General features: G+C 41.3%; 1 protein-coding gene across 2 annotated transcripts in view; it reads right to left on the reverse strand.

Annotated features, from left to right (window-relative positions):
* ASPH (aspartate beta-hydroxylase) overlaps window positions 1-25,581 on the reverse strand; it is a 166,337-nt gene that overhangs the window by 32,650 nt on the left and 108,106 nt on the right. For both annotated transcript variants that reach the window (XM_081111506.1, XM_081111505.1), the window contains 3 exons: window positions 10,801-10,886; window positions 6,082-6,168; window positions 2,276-2,426 (listed from right to left, as the gene is read on the reverse strand). In XM_081111506.1, the coding sequence (XP_080967632.1) occupies window positions 2,276-2,426; window positions 6,082-6,168; window positions 10,801-10,886 (324 nt within the window). The remainder of the gene's footprint in view (window positions 1-2,275; window positions 2,427-6,081; window positions 6,169-10,800; window positions 10,887-25,581) is intronic.

Consider the following 25,581-nt stretch of genomic DNA (forward strand, 5'->3'; position numbering starts at 1 on the left):
TCATCTCTTAATTTTATAACATAGAAACCCTCACCTGAAACCTATATGATCATATTAACCAATGTCCCCCCAATAAATTTAATTTAAAAAGGAAAAACGTAAAGACCTTCCTATTTTCTAAATTCATTAACATTTGCTTTTTTATATCAAATTCAATCTTAAGAAAGTTTCCGTTACCAATTCCTTGTAAAGGAAAGTTTTACTGAGATTTTTTCATTTATTACAATTAATTTAAAAAATATGAATAGTGAACAAATTAAAAATCTAACTGATTCGGGGTCTAGCACCCTGTTTGAAGCTGGAAGAGGCCTGGAGGTACCCTGCTGACATTGTTTCCCATGAAGAGTGTCCTCATCTCTAGGTGGGGACCTATTCACTCAGCAAAGGAGACATCATCCAGTGTTATGGGACCCTCTGCTGGACGGCAGGATGCTACGCACGCGTGAGTCATGGAAACCCTAGCTTCAATTCATTTTTAAGGCTATCTGATGGAAATTTTAAACTTCTGGGGCCAATTGTCATTACGCCTTGCTGAAGTTGGGAAGACACACCAAGTATGAGAAAATGTATAAAATTAAGACTAGTATACATGACACAATTAATTACCTAAAGGGCTCAATTGCTCACAAACTGAATATTAGCCCGAGCATTTAGGACCATCAATAGCTAATGCCCCACTAGCAGATAAAATATTTGGCACGAAACATCACCCGTTGGTCTGAGGCTGGCTCCCCATTGCTGGCCTAGCTGGGATGGGTTGGCTCAGCTATTCATTCCTTCATTCCTTCATTGACAGGTCTGACTCAGTATCCCTTCTGTCGCCCATCCACCCAGACTAATGTCACACTTTCTTCTGTTTCTGAACCTTCCCTATGAATCACTATAAAGCCCGAGGTGAAAATTCCTCCTGCTGCTACCCTCCCCCCACTCCACCACCACCACCACCACCAATCCCTTCCACTTTGCATCATGGGACCCTATTCCACTGGGGGTGAACTTCGTCCCTGCATCCCCTTCACTGACATCTTCTGCCACAATCCCTCCTCACAGAGCCGCCTCCTCGCTCAGAGGAAGACACTAAGAAAGGCTGCTGTGTTAGAGGGCTAGATTTATTCCCAGGCAGTCTTTCCGCCAGGGCTGGGATGAGAACAAGGCCGTGAGGCACCAAAGTTCAAGAGGGTGCCCCAAAATTCAGTAATCTAGATGAGTGATTTTTATGTATTTCCTTTAAAATATCAAAATTAATGTGAATTTAAGGACCAAATCAGTAACCAATGCCATACTGGAGCCCAAGGCAAGAGGAGAGCTCAGTCACATGGACTTTGCCCCCAAAACGAGTGCCTCCACCTGTATGTGTGCCGAACTCTTTTCTTTCCCTGAACGGATCCCTTAGGAATATAAGTTTAACTGACCAGTTCTTCTGTTTTTAAACATCACCTTCTATTAGGGATTTCTGTCATCTACCAAAGTGACATACGACCTTTCATTCCATCCCCCAGACAGCTGATAAAAAGGTCATTTTGTCTTGAATATTACTTACACGAGTCTCTCCTAGGGGCATCGATAATTCATTCATGTGACGGACCCAGCCAGCCTAGCACCCACCTTAGCACGGGCTGAGGTTCCGCCTTCCTGGTTTACATGTTAGGAGGGAGAGGACCACAGCCTGGTGATAATGAAGGGAGGTTACAGCCAGTCTTCCTGCCTCGGCTCTGGGAGCCTGGGTCACGCAGAGAATATGCTTTATGCTGCTCTTTTCAAAGCACTTAGTGACTTAAAAAAATATTTTTTCTAACATTTTCCTTGCTATAGAGTTAAACCTTACAAGTAAAATTTTAGAGTGCCTAAAATTCTTCATATTCCGCTACAAAAACGGTCCCACTGATCATTTTAACCTTCATGAATCAGGCTGTTCTAGTTTCAGAGAAAAGAGATTTGGCGTGACAGGACGAGTTTTTTATTCTAGACCTATTCATTTATTAGCAATAACTCCTTAGGCAAATTATTCAGCCTCTTGGCCTCTGACTGACCTCTGTTTTAAAATGGGTGGGGTGGGGTGAGGAGCGAAGGGTGATAAAAATAGCATCGGCATCTTTGTAATGATCAAGGTTGGGATTTCCATTTCCGTCTAAGAAACAGTCGGGTAAATGGCCTGGAATTAGTTCTGGAACTCAGGTTTCCTTCCATGTAACTAGATTCTTCTGAGAGCGCCCAGGCTCTGCAAGGGAAAAGCATGGCCTGTGGGACTGAACTGACTTCTCTTATTCCATCTTACCTAGAAATTGTTGTCTGTCTGACCGCCGCTTCAAACTCAGCTTCACCAGGCCCGCGGGGACCTCGGGCAGGCTGGCCACCTCTTGGTAGGTCTCGATGGCCCTGCGCAGCACCTCATTGCTTCTCCTCTTCTCAGCCAGATCGTCTTCACACTAAAGGAAGCCCCACACTGAATAAATGTCCCATGACAAGGAATATTTATAATCACCCAAGATATTCATGAAGAGTGAACTTTTGTATGTGCTTTCAAAATAATTCAAGACAGGTTAAAGTTTTCTCTTAATCAAGAGACTAAAAAAAAACAAAGGAAAGCAATACAACATGTTATTTTAATAATATGAAGAAAAGTTAGCTACTAAGCTACAGACAAGAAAGAATATAAAAATAAACAAACCTGAGACTAATATATACTAGGACTGATGGTGATTTACATCATGTTATACACTAACATTATACAGACAGGTCTCCAGTCCACCATTCCTGGTCTTCCATCAGTTGATTCTTACGTTCATTCATTCGTTCCACAACTATTTTCTGGGAGTCGGGCTCTGTTCCACGCACAGGGAACCGAACACTGGTTCAAGGACATTTCCATTGTAAACCCTTTTAATGACTCAACCCACCCAACCTTCCTAGGAGATGTGTCATTTTCTGCCTCAGAGACATGAATGGTTCGTGTAAGAGAACAATGTGAATTGAGTTTTTAACCTAAGATTTGGAGTCTGATGTTCAGAGAACTTAAGTCAAAATTTATTTTCATAGTGATCCAAAGAATGGGATTGCTATTTCAGAAATGATTCATACTATAATTTGTATTTAACTTAATGTTGCCGAGTTTTTAAAATTTGTTGGGATGTTCTAAAGTAATTATATAATCTGCTAACAAAGAATGAAAAAGTCATCATTTATTCAGGCCGGAGTGGCTCAGTTGGTTAAGCATCTTCTTGTGCACCAAAAGGTTGCCAGGCAACAGACTGATGTTTCTCTCTCACAAGGATGTTTCTCCCTCTCCTCTCTCCCCCTCTCTCTCCCTGCCCATCGTCCTTCCTTACTCTGACCATGTCCTTGGGTAAGAATTTTTTTTAAAAAAATCTATCTTCCATTGAACTTTTGTTTTTAAAATTCCTACACGTTTAAAACTTCTTTAAATTATTCTATTAAAATTTAACATGCCTAAATTTTACTTTATATCACAATACATAAATATCAGTAACACCTTATAGCATAATAGCTTAGAGATAAAAAAATTTTTGCCTGAGGCCTAAATCTCAAATTCCTACTGTTACATATGGATGCAAACATAGCAATCACCACGTGTAAAAATTAGTGCATTTATTTGGATTTTGGTATCCATAATTAATACTACATATAAAGAAACATTCTAAAGCACAAAGCATTTCTGCCATAATTAGCATTTGCACCAATCATCTTCTCTCTAGTTAATATGCTTTCCTTAACCAAATGACTATAAATACCAGTGACACTTATTTCATTGAGCATGAGCTTTTGGAAACACATTCTCTCTGGTTTAATAGCAATACAATTTGGCAATTTGGCAGGATTACTGACCAAAATAATTTACAAAAATGATACAGTTGCTATCTGCTAAACCTGGTATGTAACATGGATAAGAAGAATTTATTTGCATTAATTTTTGATAACCTTAATTCATTAAAATTTAATTGATACATTTTCAATGGTAAGGAGAATTTGAGCATCCAGATCTTGAGTGGTCACCACCTTTAGTTCAGAGAAAAACATACTTGTTTTGTCCATAAATGTGTGAATTCCTGTGTGAGTGTCACACATCAGTCACGGCCCTGCCTCCGTCTGGAGGGGTGCTGCTAGCTCCTCTGTGTCTGGAGTATTTTGGTAGCTCTGCACCTGCTGTTTGCCAGCAGGGCTGAGAATTGATCTCCAGCTACCAGGCAGGGCCTTCACTGCCTGACACGTGTATATCCGCCCTGGCTCTTACCCTGAGTTCCAGACTCCGTGAATCCAGGGTTCTACTTGACATGCCCACCTGAATGTCTAACAGGCATCACAAAGTTAACAGGACCAAAATCAAATTGATTTTGTACCTCCCCAAGCCTGTCCCTCTACCAATCTTCCTCTATCCTCTCCTCAGATGGCCAAACCAGAAACCCAGACTCACCCTGGAATCCCCCCGTTCTGTGACCTTACAGCTAAACCCATCAAGTCCTTTCAGCTCTGCCCTCAGCCCAGCTCCCCATCTCCACCGCCACGACCACAGCCTGAGCCACGGCATCGCCAGTGCACTCGCAATAGTCTCCTATTCTTGCTTCTGATTTTGCCCTCGTAATCCATTCTCCACCCAGCAACCACAACGTTTATGTAAAAGGAAAATAGAGTCACATCCATGCAAAAGCCCTCCAGTAAACCCTCCGTGGCTTCCCAGTGCATAGAAGATGCAACCTGGGAGGCCCTGGCCTCACCGGTCCTACTTCACTGTCCCTCCGTGGCCCTCCGTTCTGTCCTGGAGCGTATGCCTCCCTGCACCACAGCCTTTGCCCTGCTGCCCCCTCTGCCCCGCCAGCTCCTTCCACAACGTGGCTCCTCTCAGCCACTTGTCCCTCCCTAGCAAGGCCTTTTCTGATCACCTGATCTGAAGTGCTGCCCGCCCTATCACATGTGTTCTACAGCCCCCTGCAGCCCCCAAATCTTAACAGGTGCGCTCTTTATCCCCTTCCCTTCTTTTCTTATGGCATGCATTACTATGTCAGAGGATCTAATATTTATTTTTAACACTTTGTAACATTCTTCGAATGTACATTTATTTATAGACTTCCAGGGCTCTGCTCAAATGTCACCTCTTCAGGAGAGCTTTTCCTGCCCCCATCCCGTATTCCATCTCCTCGCACGTCCAGTCCAGTGCTCTTCTCTGCTTTATGCTGTTTCTCCTTAGCACTCACCACTAACAGGCGCAGACATTTACACATTAGTCTTATGCATTGTCTCTGCCGTTAGAATAAACATCCATGCTTTGTTGACAGCTGCATCTGTGGTGCCTAAACAGGCCTGGCATATCGTGGGCTTTCACTAAATAATTTGAGTAACTTTTAAAACGTCTTCCACCGGAATACAAGACCCACCAGGACAGAGACCTCTGGAGAGCCCGTGGCAATTGCAGGGCCCGAACACGGTGTGGCACGCAAGGGGTTATGCAGCTACAGGTGGAGGTGGGAAGGCTGCCTGAAATGAGGACTGGACGATGGAGAGTCAGAGAGAAATGGAGAAGGTGGGAGCGGGGGACAGCAAGGAGGGCACTGGAGAGAAAGAAGCCAGCTGGAAGAACTATAGAGAGCATGAGTATACTCCTTTTTATAGTTTGAAAGTCTTTCCTAAGCACACTGCAACCTCTCATTATAAAACTGAGGTTCTTAAAAGCTCTCAGGAGCCTAATGTGAAAATTATATGGTGGGTCTAAATGGGATGGAATGGAAGGGTGATGGGAAATCAATGACCAAAGTGTTATTCTTCATTTTCATTTCAAAACCACAGAGATGCCATATTGGGAGGGCGGGGGGGTCGGGGTGGGGGAGGGGGTGGGAAGGTAGGAGGGAGGGAGGGAATATTTCTAAATTCAGCTTTATACAACAGCAATAATTGATTGTCTTATTTAAAACAGTATTTCTTGCTTGAGTTTGTGCATATGCACAAGAAATTGATTCTGTATAGAAGTTAGAAGGGAAAAAGAAAATGCAAATAGTGGCCAATCAGAAATCCAATTATACAGAACACAAGGACATCACCCACGATGATCTAAGTTGAAGGGTTCTAGAATACCTGTGCCTTCCCATATCTCGCCCGTGGACTCTGGGGGTATTTACGAATTAGTTCTTCAAATGCAGTCACTGCTTCCTCAATTTTTCCCTGTTAGGAAGAGATCATTACATAAATACAATAAATTCAAATGCATAATGCTGTTCAATACAGTTATTAAATATTCACGAAGTAATTCTGTCAACATTTCCTGGACTCCATTCTGAGTTTAAAAGTCAGTTTTATCTAAGCTTTTTAAAAAATAGTAACTGTATTCTGGAAACGTAAAACTATAAATGCATATAAATATAGTTTATCTCTTAAAAGACAGAAAGAAACATGACAAATGTAATATGAGTCTTCTTTAAAAGAAATTGCATTTTCCCTCTATACATATAATTCCTACATGCATTCTTAAAGAAAATATTTAGGTTTTAAATTGGGGGAAAATACTGCTGGCAGCTAGAATGTCTTGGGTCTGTGATGAGAAGTCAGAAGCACCTGGGAAAATTGTGGGGAATAAGGATGCAGGATGCAAGGGCCAGGTGACCGTGGATCCGGTCACCCATTGGACATCAGGGTTGACTTGGCCCATCTGGTTGCCTGCAGTGCCTTGCTGCCTCTGTGTCATGGGACCCCTCCCAGGGCTCACATGGGTCCTTAAGGAAATGGGCCGAGCACCTGCAATAGGTCTCTGACCACCACTGCAGAGAAAGGAACAGAGACAGAGGATGTGCAACAGGTACACAGGTGAGGGTCTTGGCACAGGGCCGAGGAGCCCCCTCCCCACCTCACTTCATCAGCACCGTTCCACAGGGTCACACACATATGTCCTGGTGTCTAACAGAAGCAGGTCTAGGATATTTGGAGCCACTTGATAGAGGCAGAGTTACACTTTCCCAGATCCTCAGCTGCCTATAAACTGACAAATCTATCCAGTCCACATGTAAATGCAAACTCACTGTGGCTTCTATGTGTTTGCCCCTCCCTGAGTGGGTTTTCACACCTCACAGTGTGGCTGTGCGAAGCAAACTGTATGGCCCACCAACTGTTACCTCCACCTACTTCCAGAAGACAACCTGCCTGCTACAGTTCCTTACAATCATTCCTTTACCCAGACATCGTGGAAGGAGGGTTCCTGTACCCTCTCACAGGCCATCAGCGGCACCGAGGGCTGGTGAAAAACATGCCCGGTGCGGTGGTCTGAGCGCAGGCCTGGAGCCCGGCTGACTGGTGAGAGTCTGGGTCCCACCACTCGGAAGGCGTGTGACCTAAGACAAGTAGCTGATGACTTTGCCTTGGGCGCCTCATCTGTTCAGTGGGGGTTGTGAAGGCCCTTGGCTACCTGGTGGGGCTGCTGTCATGGCCAAATCCGAAAACATATATAGAGTGCTTGTAGATAAGACTATATGTCTACAAACACAGAAAGCACTGAACAATGTTACCTGTTATTATTATTACAATGATGATCATTACTGTGCTGTGTGGAGGATGTGTGTGCGAGCACAAGATAATGAGGAGCATCCCAGATAAGTCTCTTACCTGACAGACAGGCAGGTTACTGCAGAGTAAATGAGGACTGGGATGTAGAGCTAAATCAAGCCAGGAACACATTCTCTTAGTTATATTTATTGTCAGAAGTAATTGTATCACTATTTAAAATCTGCTATCCCTCTCAGAGTATTCATTTTTTGAGCAGTATTAGGTTCACAACAAAACTGAGAGGAGAGAATATAGAGATTTCACATATGCCCGAAGCCCAACACAAGCACCGATCAGCACCCTGCACCTGAGGGGTACACTTGTTACCACCAATGAACCTACAGTGACACAGCATCGCCACCCAAAGTCCAGGATGTACCTTAGGGTTCACTCTTGGTGGTGTACATTCTAGGGGTTTAGATTAAAAAAATGCACACTCTCTGTATCCACCATTATAGTATCATGCAGAGTAGTTTCACAGCCCTACGATTTTTCTACGAGTTGCCTAGTCATCCCTCTCCCCTCTCCCCTCTCTCCTGCCCGCCACTCATCCCAGGAAACTACTGATCCTTTTATGTCTCCATAGTTTTGCCTTTTCCAGAATGTCATACAATTGGAATCATACAGTAGCCAGCCTTTTCAGATTAGCTTTTTTTCACTTAATAATATGCATCTAAGGTTCCTCCATGTCTTTTCATGGCTTGATATTCCTGTTTTTTTGTGTGTGTTTTTTTGTGTGTGTTTTTTTTAGTGCTGAGTATTATTTCATTGTCTCGATATAACACAATTTATCCATTCGCCTACTAAAGAACATTTTGGTTGCTTCCAAGTTTTGGCAGTTATGAATTAAGCTGCTATAACATCCATGTACAGGTTTTTATGTGCATGTAAGCTTTCAACTCCTTTGGGTAAATAAATATCAAAGAGCAGGCTTTCTGGATTGTATAGTATGTTTGCTTTTGTAAGAAACCACAAAACTGTCTTCCAAAGTAGCTGTGCTATTCTGCATTCTTATCAGCAATAAATGAAAGGTACTGTGCTCCACGACCTTGTCAGCATTTGATGTTGTCAGTGATCAGTGTTTGGCCAATCTAATGGGTGTGCGGTGGTACCTCATTGTTGTTTTAATTTTCATTTCCCTGATAACATGTGACTTGGAGCACCTTTAGTCATCTGGAGAAATGTCTGTTAAGATCTGTTTTTTAATCATCATTTGTTTTCTTATTGTTTAATTTTCCGAGTTCTTTGTATTTTGGATAACAGTTCGTTTTTAAAACCACTGGTTTATTTCTTCTGTGAATGACTTTAAGGAACGAAGAATTCATGTTAAATATCTTTTCCTCTGTGACTTTTTTCTAAGTATCCTGCATTAGCTTCCTGTGGCTGCAAGGTAACACTCTCACAATCCTGCAGCTGGGACCCTGCTCTTCCAGTGGAGTCAGTTGCATCATTTGAAAATGCCAGCTCTAAAACAACCCTAAAAGACTTAATTAGTCAATAATTGATGATTCTGTCAATAATTTGGCTCCCCGTTGTTTCAGAAGCAAGAATAGCCTACATGGCCACTTCCTCCTCCTTTATTTATCCTGTTATAGATACAGGGCGCTCCTTAAGGAAAGCATCATTTCTCCAAATAAGCAAAAACCAGAGGATACTCCATGGATTGTTCCAGCACGTTTATGTCCTCCTGACCTATTTGCCCCTTGATAACTGAGCCGTCTCCATGCATTATAATTACATCAAAATCCCTCTCTGAAGCTGTTTGTCCTTTATCCCCAAAGTCACCTATTAACAGGCACTCCACATTTGCATAGATGGCATTTAATACAGAGGAAGTGAAGAATGCCAAGGAAGGTGATAGAAAAAGAGGGTTCCTGCCTCACTTCTATTAAGAAATGCAAATTTCCTAAAAATAGTAGATGGCTTCATTTTATAGAGTTGAACATGATGGACTCAGAAGTCATTCCATGGGGTTAATTTAGCGAACAATGACTGCAATATTCTTTGGTGTTACTATATTTTTATTGGCTGGTAATGAGGGTAATGCAGAAGCCATCATACTTGCTGGTACATTCCCAATAAATGTGTGTGAAGCACATTCCTGTCCCATGTCAGTTTCTTGTTTTTCTTTTTTTATTGTGGTTGCTTATTTACTTACAGTCCAAGGTCCCTTTTCTTGCAACCAAAGTCTACTGATAGAAAGAGGATATTACAGGAAAACTAGAGCATTACACTGAGTATAAATTCAAGTACAGAGTAGAGGAAGAGAAATTTCCATGAAGAACAAGTAGATGATTAAAGGGAAAATGTCATTACATACAATAACTATCTGGCCCAATACTAGGTGAATATGACTGAGTTAAGACTACAAATAACTTCCATCTGTGTCAATTCACAGTTTTAAAAAACTGTAATATCTAGCCCTGGCCAGTGTGGCTCAGTGGTATAGCGTCTCAGTGGCTCCTACCTGGGTTGCAGGTTTGTTCCTGGGCCCCGACTGGGGTGCGTGTGGGAGGCAACCAGTCAATGTGTCTTTCTCACATCGGTGTTTCTCCCTCCCTTACACTCTTTCTAAAAATCATGGGGGAAATATCTTCAGGTGAAGACTAACAAAAAACAAAAACAAACAAAAATACCCAACAACAACACACCGCTGTGATATCCAGAAACAAATGTAAATAATATTTCAAATTAACTGATAACAAAGCAAAACATAAAAGCCACCCTGAAAACTGGAAGTGCCTGCAGTTAACCCCAAGTGAGATGAATGCGAAACCTAATGTCTTTTAGCCCTGAGAACTGGACTTACCTATTTTTTCTTTTGGATTGAAGTGCTATGAAATTAACACCTCCACTTACATGGTACTTGATAGTATTGATGCTTTCCCCCCTAATCTCATTTGATCTTTACCAAAAAACCAAATAGGGAGTATGATTATTATTCTCATTTTTTAAAACCGAGGCTCAGAATGGCTAAGTGATTTGCCCAAAGCCACAGGACTCGAATGTGATGGAAGTGGGCTGACTCCCAAGTCAGCTGGCTTGAAGGTAAATTCTATTTCTATTTGGCCATCACAGCTGCAATTTTTCTTTTCATTTGATTCCTTTCACATGTAAAACTGATGTCACTGGGGAAAAACCCCCTCTACTCAAAGGTTGTTTCTCTGAACATTTTTTTTTAAACAAATCAAGAGTAATGCCTGAGTTTATTTAACACTTAATCACTGCACATTTCTGTGCAAAACAAAAACATCAACCTACCCTTTTACGGAGTTTTTCTGCAGCATCAAGTTCAGCTTTAATAGTCTTATCAAATTTATTTAATAGTTTAGGCTTCTTTTTCTTAACTGAAAGAAAACAGAGGTTTTATTTTTCATTTTACTTTCATCTAGAAATAGTTATTAAGAATAGTGATTTATAAGTAGTGAGAAAGCTGGTGTTGGTCCCAATGCTATACCTGCATGAGCAGGCTCACGGCTGGTTCACCTTCCCACCCCCAGTGCGACACAGTCTTCCCTCATACGCTCCAAGGTGTTGTCAGGGACTGTGTGAATATTGGTATGGCTAGTTTCTGGAATGAAAATGGTAGTTATGATTTCTAAACGCCTATGAAAAACTTGTTGGCTAAGTTCAAAAGGCTGCTAAAACCGTGTTTTAGTATATCTACAATGTTTCCGATCTTCAGTCCATCCTTCAGCCAGTGACCGTCCATGTTCCCCCAAAAAGCTTTGTGCCATTTCTGATGCTACTTTGCCCGAATTAAATAGCCTGCTCCTTACGGTTGTCAGATGAAAATATGTCCATCCTTCAACATCTAGCTCAAAACCACACTCTTTCTGAAGTTTCTCTGCCTATCATTCATGCAAGTGCTCTCTCTCTCTCTTCCTTGCTCCACTCCCCCAACTGAAGTCTGAAGCACCCTTGCTTCTCGCATATGACTTTTATTATAATAATTTGCACACTTATCTTTGTCCCCTTCAAAACCATAAGCTCCTGCAGAGTGACTCCAGATCTTAGAACAAACTGAGCTTACTCGTGCTTCCTTAGCATGAAGGGACAGCCAGCAGGTGAGAGTGGGTCCTGCCGGTGCACACACAGCCGTGCCTGTGGATTGAACAGCTATCAAAGGTTCCTGGGAGCCCAGAGGAAATAGTCCTGACTGAGGGCACGTGAGAGTGACAAGGGCGAAACCTTAACGGGGAAGTTGGATGTTCCCGACAGAGAAGGGGACAGGTGGTGAGAAATGGGGAGAAGGGGGAGGGACAGAGAGAAATGAGAATAATCAGAAGAGAACCATTTCAACATTCTGACATTAAACTACAAGTTCAATTACTTCTGCTCTATCTGGTCACAGAGGAGGAGGGATTCTCCTTCCCAAGGTTACCTGCTCCACAGGCACACCTGCCCACTGCCTCTACCTCTTCCCTGAACGTCTCCACTCTCAGGCTCTCTTCTGAGCCCCTCTCACCATTTAATAGTGCAGAAGCCTCTGCTGTCTTAAAGCAAGCCAACCAACAAGCGAGGCAAACCTCAGCCTACCCTCTTCCACTTGCTGTCCTTTCTTTCCCCTCCCTTCACGCCTGCCTCCCTCTCAATCCACAATGCTCCCCAAACACATGGGCAAAAGCAAGTCTTCCAGAATGAAGGGGAGCTCAGTACTTAAGTCAGATGACAGGGATCCGAGTCTAAGCTATGTCATGTTCTAGCTATGTGACCTAAGTCAAGCTGGCACTAAACTTTTGAGACTCTCATTTTCCTAATCTATAAATGTGGATAGTGGTTTGAGAATTAAGTTGATATTGTACATGAGCAAATAAAATAGCACAGTGCCTGGCATATAGTAAGTGCTCCTTACCTGAGAGCTATAATGCCTATGGCCTTATCTACACCTTCATTTGTTTTCTTTTCCTATCCTACCTGACCCGATCCCTCTGCAGCATCTGACACATGGACTCGTCCCTCCTTCCTGAAATGGTCCCTCTCCTTGACTTCCATGTTGCCTACTCTCCTCAGTGGCTCCTGCCCTTTGCTGATTCCTGGGATCGTATGCTCTTCAGCATCAGTCTCCAGCACTCTAAAGGGGTTTACCTGCTTAATTTCTAAACTGAGTTGCAAATTAACTAGTTCACTTTATCCTGCATTACAAAAATCATAAACCCAAGTGCCTATAATTTCTGGCACAGGTATCTCATGTTCAGTAGGTCAGAAATGGAACTCACTATTCCTCACAAACCTTTCTTATATTTACCCTATTTCAGAGACTAGTTCCATCATTACCTGGTTATCCAAATCACAAGTAAAATAGGGCAAAGAAGAACATGTAGAAGTATCCACGTAGAAGACTGAATGAAATTGGTTTTTTTTGTGGTTTGTTTTTTGTGTGTGTTGGGTTTTTTTTTTTTTTTTTTTTTTTTGCATTTCCTCTGTCTTAAAGCAAACCAACCATAAAGCAAAGGAGTCGTGATACCCAGAGCTTTACATACATCTCCTTTTATTCTCTCAACTTCCCAGATACAGAAAATTTAACTTCTCAGATATGGCCCTTGAGGATCCAAAAGAGCCCATCCCTTTGTAACCCCCTCTCTCCTCTACCAGGAGGAAGGGCACACTTACTTCCTACCAGCACTAAAGAAGGGATGTTTCCGGGGAAACTCCGCGTCTAGCTCCTCCCCACAGTATCTGATTACTGAGTTGGGGGAAGGGGCAAGCTTGTGTGGCTGAGTGCCATCCCCCTTCTTCATCCTAGGAGCAAACACCAGGCGCTGAGCACCCTACAGGGAGGGGCGCCCACACAGGAGAGGCAGAGCTGTTCTGTGCTGCCTGGAGGGGCAAGCATGTCTATTTTTAGAGGTCAATATTAAGAAACCCGATCAACTAAAGGACTTGTATGCATGCATATAAGCATAACCAATGGACATAAGACACTGGGGGGTAGGGGAGGCTAGGGGACTGTCTAGGGCGGGGGGGGGGGGGGTAAAATGGACACATATGTAATACCCTTTGTAATACTGTAAGCAATAAATTAAAAAAAAAGTTCCATTTGTATGTGTAGCAAATGGAAACAATGTTCATTAAATTTTATTTTAAATCCAAAAAAAAAAAAAAAAGAAACCCGTTATTCCTGCTCATCATAGACATAGCCCCATCCTTTAAATCAGCTCTCATCAGTAATTAAACTGACCCTTTGATCGCCTTCCCTTTATTTCATTCCTTGGTAATTTCTAAAGTTGCTATGCCTTCCTGTTTATTCCGCCTTCCTCTTCTCCCCTTCCTGAACCCTCAGGCCCTCTAGTGTTGAAAAATATAAGTGCCTAACACAGAGGCTGAAAAATAGGGGATCCTGGGCCTTTTCAACTGTGTGTCATTACATGTTAGCATGCACGCCGAGGATATGGAAAATGAAGTGACTTTTGACTGAGATATGGGTTTATAGGATGGGAGCAATCTCGTCCTCTCAGCACTGGCTCATGTCTCTCAATGGTGCATTTTGGTTTTGCAGGAGAGTCTGTCAGCAGTGCCAACAGGATCAGGGGGGCCTGGGTGCATCTGAGGGTTTTACTGCTAGCATCATCCGTTTCCCCAAATACATTTCCCATGCTATAAGTTAAAGTTAACTATTTATAAGGGGGGGGGGGGGAAGACTGTTGACAGTTCAGGACATCCAAAATAGTCAACATTACAATAATATGCCAGCTAAACAGCCAGACTGGATCTTAGTGTCAAAATACTTCAATTTCATCACAAAAATAGAGCAAATATTAAAAATTTCAAAGCACCCGCTACCAAGAAATTACTGTGGGGAGCTGGCACGGCCATGGCATACTCAGCCCCAGGACGCCTTATGTGCCACGCCAGCTCAGCCTGGTTCAGTGACCCGGAGTGGGGGGGTGAAAGGATTGAGAAAGGACAGACAAGAGAATGAGAGCTGGGTCTCGGTGGGACGCTGTTCCCTGATGAGGAGACAGCGCCAGCACCCACAAGCCGTGTCTTTATTTTATAGCAGATGCCACGAGCAAAGTAGGGGCGTGATCAAGTTGTTTACAGCATTTTCGTGAGTTTCAACCAGTTGTGGGCAAACTACGGCCAGTGGGCCGGATCCGGCCCGTTTGAAATGAATAAAACTAAAAAAAAAAAAAAAGACCGTACCCTTTTATGTAATGATGTTTACTTTGAATTTATATTAGTTCACACAAACACTCCATCCATGCTTTTGTTCCGGCCCTCCGGTCCAGTTTAAGAACCTATTGTGGCCCTCGAGTCAAAAAGTTTGCCCACCCTGGTTTCAACCCTACTCAACTACATGCACCTGAACTCTAGCGCAAGGCACATGGGGTCACGTGTTCGGACCATAGGCTCAAGCTTACAACCATAGCTGTTGGCTATAATTGTGCTGGGAGGGCCCTGCCCTCCAGCTGGGACTTGCACGTGGCAATGAGAGGACCCTGTCCTTTCATTAGTCCGAGGCTTGAACCTGGCCAAAACACTGTACCACGCCCCATAAATTACTGTCCCATCTTTTCATATATCTTCCTATTTAATAGCTCCTAAGATTGCCCCTTTCTCCAAAATTCAAGTTTTGTCCTATCATGACTATTTTAATTTTTCAATGTATAAAAAGCCCAAGGCAATTTTTTCTCACAAAAACACACAGATCTTTTCTTCTTGTTCTGGGAGGAACGTGGTCCTACTGCTGAAACGACAAAAGGTTCCCATGGTTGTGACGGGACCGGGGAGAACTCTCTCAAGTTCTTTAAGCCTCAATTTTCTTATGTACAAATGACTAGTTCTATTAAGGTCTCTTTGAACTGGGAAACCCTGTGCTTCTAATTTTCAGTTGATTTAAAGCATGTTAATAATATTTCAAAGTAGACCTAGAGGGTACTGGAATGGATTGTTAATTTTTTAGCTGTAGATTTAAAAAAATGGTTTAGGAGGAAGCTGTCTATGTTATATTAAACTTTGTCTTTTAAAAATCACTGCCATTACAAGTATTTTATCCTTTTCCAAAAGTGTAAAGAATGGGGGGAAATGACTGGCTGCATTTGAAACCCTTACTTCCCTTGCCATGCCATGAATTGAGACATTAAGAGTAAATAAGGAGGAAAATAAGAGTAATTAAAGGCATGAGAAAAGCACTAATGATCCTTAGATTATATAAAAATTAATGGTGATTCCCTTTCATTTCAACTTAGTTCAGGAAGAGGGGGATTTTATATCATGGTGCACGGGGAGAAGTGGTCCACCAACAAAAAGTCTTTGCATTACTATGTCCTGACCCGTTCCACTGAAGAGAGCGATGGAAATGGCAGTGTCTACCACCGGGGACAGAAAGGCAACAATTCCCCATCTGCCGGAAGCCAGTTCCAGCATGTCATAATTGCAAGAGTTTCATCAAAAGGTTGATGGAACTTGGGGACTCAACAAGGGCTCAGTCACATATGTTATCGCCTGTTGTGAATGGCTCAGGACATTTCCCCAAACCTGAAAAGAATGATTGCTTGCTGCCAGACAGCTGAGGCCATTTCAATCTACCTGTTATTGCCTCCTACTGGCCAAACACCTGAACAGCCATAGGCAAATTCTTCCAACCTGACAATGGATTCTGTACCTAACCCTACCCTTTGAAGTGTATATCTCCACCTTGCCTTAGGACAATTTGTGTTAATAAACAGCAAGGGGTCCTGAGACAAGGAGATCTTAGTTTCTTTAAGCCAGGCTCCTCTGATCCCCAAATGCCTTTCAAAATTATATTTCGTCTCTGGACTCTTTATTAAGTTACATACAGCCCTTCTCCAGATTGCTGAACCCTTTTAGATGCTGGAATAAGAACCCCAGCACCCATCCTCTCCCTGCTTCCCATCTGACTCCATGCTCACTGTCCTGAGGATCTTTCTGACACAATCTGTCCATGCATCCCTACCGCTTAAAATACACCCATGGACCCCCTGAACATACCAAATGAACGAAATTCCTTACAATGCCATCCGAGCAATCCTGCTCCCAGCTGCCTACCCGAGAGAAATGAAAACATACGGCCACACACACACTCCTACATGCATGTGCACCACAGCACTGTTCATACAGCCAGAAGTAGAGAAAACCCAAATGTCCATCAACGGGTGAATGGACAGGCAATGTGTGCTGTAGCAATACAATGGAATAGTACTCAGCCATCATTCGAATACACGCAACCACAAGACTACATCTCAAATGCGTTATATTAGGTGAACAAGGCCAAATTCAAACAGCTACTGACTGGACGATTTTATAGAGTATTTTGGAAAAAGGAAAGCTGTCGGGGAAGGAAACAGGTAAATGGTTTCAGAGGCTGGGAGGTGGGGAAAGGGGCTGACTACAAAAGGTACAAGAGAATCTGGGGGTCACAAAGTTCCAGATCATAACTGTGGTGGAGAAATCGATGTCTCTGTGCACTGCACACTTGGACACAGACAGTCTGGATTAACTTTATGTAAATTCCACCTCAAGAACAACTTAACAAAAAATGTTGTAAGAAGAGAAAAGCTACATGATTCCCAATAAAGACTCCCCTTATAGGCACAGCGGTATGAAAAGTATTTGGGCATAATCACATCATACTTTAAAAATAAAATTCGATCTGGCTTTTAGCACCCTTCCCCACCATGTACCTACTGGGAGGCAATTCAAACTCAACCAGGCTTAAGAGGCTCTCCGCTGCACACAAAAAAAGAAAAAAGTTTTTTACTGCAAAGTTCAGCCAATTTTAATAGGACAGAAACACGTCAGAGAACTTGCTTTTCTGTCCCGAATCACTGCTCAATGCCTTGTCAGATTATTTGCTGGTAACCAGAGATAACATTTATTGATCACTTACTCTACTAGACATGTGTAGGCCACTCGGACTGCGCCAACTGTAAACGGTAGGAGCTAAGACTGGAGCTTGGGGTTGTCTCGACACCAGCGTCCATGCTTTTGACCCTTTTGTAGTATCTCTGGCATCTGGCTCCGAAGTTAAGAAACCAGGGTGCCCACAAGGGCTTTGAGAGTGCCAACAGAGTGGAATAAAGTGTCAATATAACCATTGTGTTGAAAACAGGAAGCAGCTGAACTTTGGACTACTTGTGTCAAAGGATAAAGGTAGTTCAATAACCAGAGTAATTTCCCTTCATTTTGTGTCTCAAGGACCCATTGTCCACACATTACACAGAGTCACCCTGGGTTAGCAGGGCAATCACAGGGTGCAGAGTCTGGAGGCCAGGGTGCGAGCCTCAGCTCTGCCTTCTCAGGCAACCTGTTCAAGCTCATTTCCGTGAGATGGGGATACCCTGTGACCCCCTCCACCAACCACAAAGGAGCACAGAAGATGTAAGTGCTAATCATGACTCCCATCTACAATACCTTATGTTCACTTCATTTAAAACTCCGCTCTTTAAATAGATGTGAATGACACACCTTATTAGCAAATCTTTGAGAAATGATTATTAAGATACCAGATTTGCTTTATGGTCAAATACTTCCTTGGCAGATATTCTGGGCAACTAATAACTGTGGCACACTATTCCTCTTGCCCATCTGTATTTCCTGAGTCAACGAAGGACCAAGGAGCTATGGGATTACACTATACTTCCTTCACTCCCCAAACCCTACTGTTTTCAAGCAGAACCTCATAAAATATAAAATACTGCTTTTTTTTTTTTTTTTTTTTTAGTAATCTAAACAGCAAAATGATTTAAGGGAAGGAAAATAAGACCAAAATAAGATATTGAAGAAAAACGTGCTCTATATATGAGATGCAGCCTGAAGCTGACATAACATGCAATGCTTCATTGCAATGTTATTCATGTTAATTAAGAGTTAACCCAAATAGCCCAGGCCAGTTTGGTTCAGTAGAAAGAGCATCGGCCTGCGAACTGAAGGGTCCTGGGTTCGATTCCAGACAAGGGCACATACTTCCATTGCAGGCTTAGTTAGGGAGTGTGCAGGAGGCGACCAATCAATGTGTCTCTCACACCCATGTTTCTCTCTCTGTCTCCCCCCACCCCCCCACCCCCCCACCCCCTCCTACTCTCTAAAAATCAATGGAAAAATATCCTCAGGTGAGGTTTAACCAACAAACAAAAAGAGTTAACCCAAGCAGACCCACTACATATTTTAATCTTCCTATATTAGAATTGTAAGCTCATTTTGCTTTTCTTTAAAAAAAAAAATCAATGGTAAGTTTCAATATTAGAAAAAAAATCTCTAAATTAGTCTGGCAGTGAGGAAATCTATAAATGAAGACAAATGATAAAAAAGAAGGAAACAACAGTGCAAAACATTCAAAACTTCAAGAGTCCAGCACCAGCATTTTTGATGACATTTTGCCTGCTGGGTCCAGGGAAAGCAAGCCTCATCTTCCAGGGCTCCTCGAGGCACAAGCAGGAGGTGCGGGCAGAAACCCTCAGTTCTTTGCTCTTCATTTGAAAGAGGGAACAGTGCACGGCATCCCATTGCTGTGCTTCACGCTGGGGTCTGGCCGAAACCGCTCTCATATGGAGGAAGCCATGCCGTTTGCTCCCGAGACCCCCACCAACAGCCAGCTGTGGGCATTCGCCCGGCAGTATTATTATTGTGAGTCTGTATTATTACTGTGAGAATGGGAAATTAATGTGTTTGGCCCAAAAAGAACCACGTCTGAGGCTACGTCCCCTAGTGCTACCTACCGTGAAGGTAGAGTCCTGGGAGCCGAGGTAAAGGTGGGCAGCGCTGGGGAGATCCTCTTACCTGCCGGCTGTGGCCGTGACCGCACACTGGCGGGAAGCTGGATGGCGCGCCCTTCCTTTGCCTCCTACAGCCGAGGAATCATGGGTTTCTGTGCTCCTCAGAATTAAATATCAGCTACACGCCAGCAGGATTCAATATTCAAAGCTTAATCCCAACAGTTCACATAAATATTTTTCAGCTGAGAGACGCTAATACAACCCAGTAAACACTGTCTAAAGGGCAATTGTTTTCATCTGCCCCCTCTATTGAACTAATGTGGGATTCAGCTGAGAGCAGTCCATGGAGCCAGCAAGTATTCCAGTTTATTAAATGTAGTCCGCTGTGTCCCCATAGGCTTATTTCAATAAATTATACATCACTCCCCTCTTAGAGTGATAATCCTATAACAGATGTGGCCCCATATGTTATATTGGAAATTTCAGAGGCACTAAGTGATGTGTTCTCTGTACATAACCAAACTGCTTCCGGCCCCAGGCTGACCAACAGCTGCTTCCAACATTGTGAATTCCATCTCCACGTGCACGGTTGTTCCACGAGGGAAGAGCCTCCTTCCCCAAATTTTATTTAGATATAATTCTAACTATCTTGGTCTTCTGGTTCTCTAGCCCTTAACTTATTACAAGTAACAACTTAGAGGAGTGAGGGTTGCTTGAATCAGATATACACTGAGCAGCAAGAAGTAAAAGCTGAGAGACTAAAGTAAGGCAAAAACCAACAGAAACAAACGCAGCTCAAACAGTATTGAAATATGGGCCAAATGGTGTAGAGGTAAACAGCGCTATGCACTGCAAGAGCCCCGAAAGGCATCACTGCACAATAACTGATGCTCATGAAGATGGGCATTACTGCCCTGGCCAGGTTTGATTCCCAATCAGGGCACATACTACAGCTGTAGGTTCGATGCCTGGTCAGGGCAGTTAAGGGAGGCAACCAATCAATGTTCCCCTCTCACATCGATATCTCTCTCCATTCTTCTCTCTAAAGAGGAATGTCCTCAGGTGAAGATTTTAAAAAGGGAGGGGGGCATTACTGTCTCCAACACCAAGAAAAGTTAAATTCTGTGCAGCATACAATTTAAAAGGTGGATGGAGATGCAGAAAAAGTATTTTAGAAAAGTATCTACCAAATTCTTTCAATTTTGTTTAAATAGTGTTTAAAGGTATTTAAAGTCATCTTTAAGTATCTGCTCCTATGCAATGTTGATTTCCCAGTAATGTCAAGTAAAACAATAATTTACAAGCCTCATTGGGAACCTGAAACAAAATGGACATTTCCAAGCACCATCAAATAAGAACCATGGTGGGAGGGATAATTTTGCTCTGCAATAACTCATATTTATCTGAAGATTAGTATACATTATAGAAATAAGTAATTTAGGTATTTGTAAGCTTAGTTCTAATACTACCTCTTTGCTTTGCATGTTCAGATGTCAATAAGGATCTATATGTTTAGTGTTTGTTAGTATTGATATTGGCTGGTTTTGTTGGTTATATCTTTTAAGACAGAAGTTATATGTCATTCATATTTTTTTAGACATTATCTAAGATTTCACCAAATCCAAGTGGAAATTTTTAAATACAAGCTGACCATTGCAAAGAAGAAAATCCCAAAGTGTCTCCCTGTGTGATAAAAATAAAAACCTGAGATGACAGAATTTGTAGGAGTGGTAGTAGACACAGTAAGATGACCAATAAGCAACCTGACAGTAAAGATTTGGGTCTCTGGGGAATAAGAAATAGTTGAGTCACTTGAGGGATAGCAGAATGATAAAGTGACAGATAAACTATTTTGTATACTTGAACAAATAGAAAATACCAGCTTTTCTTTGCAAACAAATGTGAATATGGGTCAGTAACAGAGACATAAATCTATAATTATATATATTAAAAAATAAAGCCATTGCTTTTATGTAAAAGAAATAGTGGATATAAAAATAAAGAAGAGGGGATGTTATCTTCAAATACTAAGGTTGAGAGCATACTTTAAAAACAAAATCTCTTTTCTAAATATTTCCATATCATATGTGGAACAATGGTTTAGATTTAGAAGTTAATGTATGTTAGATAATGAAGGGCATGATTCCTGAGAGCAAATTTTTAAATTCAGTAATAAAAAGAAAATTCTAAATGTAGACAGGAAGAATAGACATATTGTATATGGGGAAACAAAAATAAGGATAATAACAGATTTCTTATTAGAAAAAAATAGGAGAGAGTAGAGCAATATTCTTTAAATACTCATAGAAAAAATTTTAACTGAGAATTCTATAACCAGTAAAATTATCTCTGAAAACAAAGAAGAATTAAAGGCTGTTTCAGTCAGACAAAAGCTGAAAGAATTCATCGCCAAGTGGCCTGCATTATAATATATATTAAGTGACATCCTTCAGGCAGGAGGCAAATGATACCAATTGGGACTATAGATCTCCATACACAAAAATGTAAGGACTGGCAATGGTAACTATATGGGTTAATATATTTTCTTTCTTATTATTTAAGTATCTCTAAAAGATAACTAGTTTAAATAAAATAATTATTTCATTTAATAATTATATGTTGTTATAAAATAACATAATACAGATCTCAATTCTCCCCAAATAAGTAAATTGATTATATTCAATTACAGTCAAAATCCCAGCAGGCTTCCTTATTTGGTAGAAATTAACAAACTAATTTTAAAATTCATATGGAAATACAAAGGACCACTACTATAGCCAAAACAACTGTGAAAATATGAACAAAGTTTAAAGACTAATAGTCTGTGGTTTTAAGGCTTATTATAAAGCTACAATAATCAAGACAAAGGCAATTCAGAGGAAAAAAATAATCTTTCCAACGAATTCCACTGAATAACAAAATATTCATATTTTGTTATCCATGAACTGCCATCTACACATTTACCACATACAAAAAACAATTCAAAATGGAATACAAGCCTAAAACCATAATTCTTACCAAAAAAATAATAAGAGGAAAGCTTTGTGACCTTGGGTTAGGCAAAAATCTCTTAGGTAAAACTCCAAGAGCACCATCCATAAAAAAACAAATTCATATATTGGACTTCATTAAAATTTTTAAAAAATCTTCAGAAGCTACTGCCTATTAAGAAAATGAAAAGACAAGCCAGAAGCTGAAAGAAACTATTTATAAGTTGTTTATGTGATAAAAGTGTTATAAAAATCCTATACAATACTAGGTGTACCAGTTAATAATGTGGATTTTTGTCAATAGATGGAGTTACACATATGTTGATAAATATGCGATTTGATGGAGTTACACATGTTGATGTATATGTCAAATTTGCTGAAGGTGTTAACATCATAGATATTTTTATGCTTAAAAACGTCAAATTTCATGCCAAAAAAAAAGAGCATTTGCAGGAAGTTTTAATTCACACTTTATTTTGAAGAAAAAGTTATCGTATACTTCGGGAAGCTTATGGTGAACATGCTCCATCTTAAGATACTTGTGAACGCTAGTTTAAATGCTTTAAAAATGATGATTTCGATGTGAAAGACAAAGAACGCCCAGGTCAACCGAAAAAGTTTGAAGACCAACAATTACAAGCATTATTGGATGAAGATGAGTGTCAAACTCAAAAACAACTTGTAGAAAGATTAAACATTGCTCAGCAAACAATTTCTGATCATTTACAAGCAATGGGAAAGATTTTAAAGGAAGGAAAATGGGTGCCACATTAACTGAATGAAAGACAAATGGAAAACCAAAAAGTCATCAGTAAAATGTTGCTTCAACGGCACGAAAGTTTTTTTTGCATCAAACTGTGACTGGTGATGCAAAGTGGATTTATTTTGAGAATCCCAAATGCACAAAATCATGGGTTGATCCAGGTCAACCATCAACATGACTACAAGGCCAAATTGCTTTGGAAAGAAGACAATGCTCTGCGTTTGGTGTGTTATGAGCTTCTAAAACCAGGTGAAACCGTTAATACTGATTGCTACTGAAAACAAATAATCAATTTGAACCACACTTTGATCATGAAAAGACCAGAATGTGCCAGAAGACAGGGCAAAGTAATTTTGCTTCATGATGACGCACCATCACACACTTCAAAACCAGTTAAAGACACATTAAAAGATCTTGCCTGGGAAGTATTAACCCACCCGCTGTATCCACCAGACCTTGCTCCTTCAGATTACCACTTGTTCCAATTGATGGCACACGCATTTTCTGAGCAGCACTTCAAAATGTATGAAGAAGTGGAAAATTGGGTATCTGAATGGTTTGTCTCAAAACAAGGAAAGTTCTATTGGGATGGTATCCACAAATTACCTAAAGATGGGGGAAATGTGTAGCTAGCGATGGACATTACTTTGAATAAAGCACTTTTGATGTTTCTCTTAAAATTATCGTGTTTTCTTTGATTACAAAATCCACCATTATTACGCGCCATTATTAACCGGTACACCTAGTAAAAGGCTAATATGCAAATTTTCCACTCGGCGGGAGTTCAACCAGGAATTGGGTCAGGGGGTAGGGCTGGCCAGCCAACTACCTGAAACACACCCCCCCCCCGCCAGTCCCGCCCCCAATAGCCCCCCCCACCCCGATTGGGGGCAGGGCCGGCAGAACCCCACCTATGCACAAATTTGTGCACTGGAACTCTAGTAACATATGAAGAATTCCCAAAACTCAATAAAAAATCCTAACAGCCCAATAAAAAAGGGTGTGGGAAAATGTGAGCAAACAGTTCACCAAAGAAGAAATAAGAATGAGACTTAAGTTCATGAACAGATGCTCAACATCATTTGTCACTAGGGAAATGCAAATTAAGGCCAAAATGAGATACTACTACATATCTATTAGGAAGGTTAAAATTAGAAAGACTGACCATACTAACTGTTGGTAAGGATGTGGAAGAACTAGAACTGTGGTGTAGCTGGTGGTTTAAATGAGTGGCTGACCATAGCCTGAGGTTGGGAAGGTTCTCTTGCCGGGAGTGCGTATACGTGGAAAGGCAAGGAGTCACAGTATAGTGACTACAAGAATCAGAGGCGAGGCTGCCACAGGCTGAGGGAGTGGCAATGCAGGGACAGAATGAAATTCTTGCCTAAGTGAAATGACTAAAATCTTTGGGGGGCGGGGGGCGGTAGAGTGGGGAAACTTAAACATAAAACTCCTAGAAATAATTTGAAAATATCAAAAACATTTTAATTTCTTATCAGTAAAACTTACATTTAGATAAATCTGTTTTCATTTGAATAAAAATACATATGTTAATTTCATTATGTTTATAGACTATCTTGTCTTTTAACAAAGCACTATTGGTCATACTGTCACTTAGAGGGTGATGACATTCTAAAACAGCACAGATTATGGTCAGCTCCCAAGATATGGCACATGTTGTGATTCTTTCTATGAATAATATGCAACTTATTTTTATGCAACAGCACACCACATGTTTGGGTTTTAACAGATGGCAAACTCTTTTTAGCAGGGTTTTAAACTTGCACACTGGGCGTGAAAATATTTATACAGTAAACGCTTCAGCTGCTCCTATGTTCGGACAAGTTTAATTAAAGAAGGAGATACCAATGGCACAATCAAGCAGGGTCCTGGGAGGACGCAGGATCTTGCTTCCTGGCTGAACACAGTGTTTACCCCAGCAATTTAAAGCATCCACAGAAATTAACGGGACTATTGAGTTTTATAATAAATCCCTTAAGCATTTAGCGTGGGTTATTTTTTTGGAAGCTGTTTCAAACCCAGTGTTAATAAAGCTTTAACATCCAAGGTAGAAGGAAAGCATAACTTACTCTTTAATGAGATGCCACTACCATGTTCAAATAGCTCTCCAATACGCACACACCTCATTCGGCTTTTGGATGTTCATGTCCCACCTACAAACACTTTCTAGGGCAACATCCCTGAAGAATCAGTATTCTCCTCCTGCTCTTAAGTCGTTAAATATATTGGATGGTCGTGAGGAGTGAATTTATCAAATTCATCCAGAGCCTCTTAGAAAAGAAACATATACAAACCAATAGTAATAAACAGCATCTGGATTTGGGGTTTGCATATATTTTATGTAAAATAATAATACGAGGAAAAGTAATGATTATAGTTGCTCATATCTGTATAGCATGACAAAGAGAAATGGTCACCCGGTCTACACAAAAACTCCATCTCTGTATTTTACACATGAAAAAAAGCAAAGCACCAAAAGGCTAAGAGACTTATTCAAGGTCAAGTAGCAAATAAGAAGCTCAAGGCCAAATGGCAAGTAGGATTTGGAAGAGACATAATAATAGGACCCCTTTCACTATGCACAATTTTC

This window comes from Myotis nattereri, assembly GCF_964212035.1.
Source record: "Myotis nattereri genome assembly, chromosome: 17".
In the NCBI taxonomy this organism is placed as follows: Eukaryota; Metazoa; Chordata; class Mammalia; order Chiroptera; family Vespertilionidae; genus Myotis; species Myotis nattereri.